This window comes from Silene latifolia, chromosome 11 (genome assembly GCF_048544455.1).
Source record: "Silene latifolia isolate original U9 population chromosome 11, ASM4854445v1, whole genome shotgun sequence".
Taxonomy (NCBI): domain Eukaryota; kingdom Viridiplantae; phylum Streptophyta; class Magnoliopsida; order Caryophyllales; family Caryophyllaceae; genus Silene; species Silene latifolia.
The window spans coordinates 9,180,577-9,182,941 of record NC_133536.1 but is presented as its reverse complement, the minus strand read 5'-3'; the positions used below and the strand labels follow the sequence as shown (position 1 = coordinate 9,182,941).

The following is a 2,365-nucleotide window of genomic DNA, read 5'->3' as shown; positions in this document are numbered from 1 at the left end:
CTAATATTAAGTTTTATTCTATACTAAAATTTCAAATGGAGTTAAAATAAGTTAAATATAATTAGATAATTGTTAAATTTTCTAATGTCCCTATCTAAAAACCGCGTGTGCGCGGGATTTATACTAGTTTAGTATCAAAACAATGTTTCATAAAACTCGACAATACAAATGACTCGACACATGAATGACCCGAAACCGAATTGAACCAGACTCGATCTAATCAAGCATATTGACCCGATATATCCTGACCCGGCAGAATTGTTGTAGTTACTGACCCAGTTATCCTGATTGTAAGTGAACCGACCTGAGCCCAACTCGAGCCGAATAAGCAATCTAAGCCGGTCAAGCCTAACCCGACATGACCCGAACCGCCTTAACACGACCCGTAATCGGACCAAGTGCTCCGATTGCCACCTCCCTATACTAACCGTAATCTAAAAATGTCATCCTTTATTATAAATCAAATCTGCTTCTAACATTTAACAAACAAGGTTTTGATTCTATGTTTGGCTTGATTTTAATTGTAATTTGTTATTTTGTGCTGATTTCGTATTTTGTTATTTTCGTGTTAATTACTCCCTCTATTCGTGTTTCCATGTTGATTTCATTAGCTTCATCAATTGTTCGTCGAAATGAACCGTGGTTCTATTCATCTCTAGCCGCTTCATATAACTTAAATTTAGCATCCGGAACTAAATCCACATTGTGCAATAAACATAATAATGTTTTGAATACAAACGAACTTGACTAAAAGCAAATACAGAAAATTAATTTCATGGCAACAAAAAAAAGATAACAAAGAATCAGTCTAGCTTACAACCTCCTAGAAGTTCGATTTGACAACGCGATGTACTCTCAGCACACTCGAATAAAGTTTGGAGAAATTGAGATTTTGCCAACTTATTATAATCCCAAAGGTTAACTGAACTAAGAACAAGCTTCTCCAAAACCTTGGCACTTCTTAGCAACCATGTCAATAGATTCAATCTTTGTTTGCTAAATTTGCCGTCAATCATATACACCTCTAAGCGCTTCACTTGTTCAACTAGCGCGAATTTGACATCTTCATTCAAAATCATCGCCTTGTAGTTATCATAATAATTAAAATGTAGCTTAAGAACCTTCAAATTCGGACAACAAAGCAATTGTTCGTCAAATATTTTTTGATATAATTTCCAAGGCAAAGATAACGTAAGATGTCTCAAATTTGGGAAGACGGTCTTTTTAGGACTAGTGTTAAACTTCCGGTCCCAATAATCTTCAACATGGAGTGCAAGCGACTTGACATTCAAAATCGAATCCAACATCTGCATTGATAATATGTCCCTAGTAAAATATCTAAAATGCTCTAATATTGGAGCATCAATAATAACCTTACAATTGGAAACCTTATATAGATTTATATATAATCGCTTTAATTTCTCGCTTGTAATTGATATCGAACTTTTACTTTTCTGATCAATATCAAGGGTCAAGGACAAGTCTTCAAGTGACGGGCAACGACTTATTAATTCTTCCAAAAGTTGATAATTCGGCGAAACTAGATGAAGTTTCTTGAGGTTCGGAGGAAGTTGATCATCACTACGAGCAATCTCTTTAAAAGAGATATACAATTTAAGCGATAACAATGAATGCATTCGGAAAATGCTCGGTGGCCACACTCGTATGCTAAATTCAAAACTATCGAACGTATTAATCGTGAAGTGTCGGATGTTACTAGAACGAAGTCGATGAGCCCACGTATCGATGATAGGCCAGCAAAGCGGTTCTTTATAGAAGCTAACGTGAAGATTAACATAGAAAGTGTCGATTACGGGTGTGGTGAAATAATCGAAGAGATTATCGAAAATGGTCCAGTAACGAGGCTCATAAACATTGTATGCAAATCTGCTACATGTGTAAATCTGTTTGATGCTGAAAATAGTTGATGAAATGGTTATGATGAAATCAGGAAGGTTAAGGTGGGAGATAATTTTTGAGACGATGTCGTCCGGAAGGGAGCTCCATCTATGGTGGTGTTCCATCGTTAATCGGCTAGGGTTTTGTTCCATTGTTAATCGGCGGCTATGCTTATATTTGGAGATTTAGAAGTAACGAACAAAGTATGGTTCTAGTTTTTCGCCTAAACTTTTGGTATGATTAGTTAGGCCCATTCTAAACTACTCCCTTTAGAGCTGATCATGGGCCGGGTCTATGCGGGCTTGGACTGGACTGGGATGATAAAAATGGCCCACATGTGTGGGTTGGGCCGGGCCGGGCCAAATGAGAGGGCCTATTTAGCAAGCCCAAGCCCGGCCCTTATGGGCTAAATCGGGCTTTGGGGCCTATATGTGCTTTTCGGGCCCTAAAATTTACGAGTTACCGA

The 2,365-nt window shown here is 37.7% G+C and overlaps 1 protein-coding gene across 1 annotated transcript; it reads right to left on the bottom strand.

Annotated features, from left to right (window-relative positions):
- Window positions 1-803: 803 nt before the first annotated feature.
- On the bottom strand, window positions 804-2,024 carry LOC141612852 (F-box/FBD/LRR-repeat protein At5g22660-like). Its single transcript, XM_074431602.1, has one exon. The coding sequence runs from the start codon at window positions 2,022-2,024 to the stop codon at window positions 804-806; it is 1,221 nt and encodes a 406-aa protein (XP_074287703.1).
- Between the last annotated feature and the right edge of the window lie 341 nt (window positions 2,025-2,365).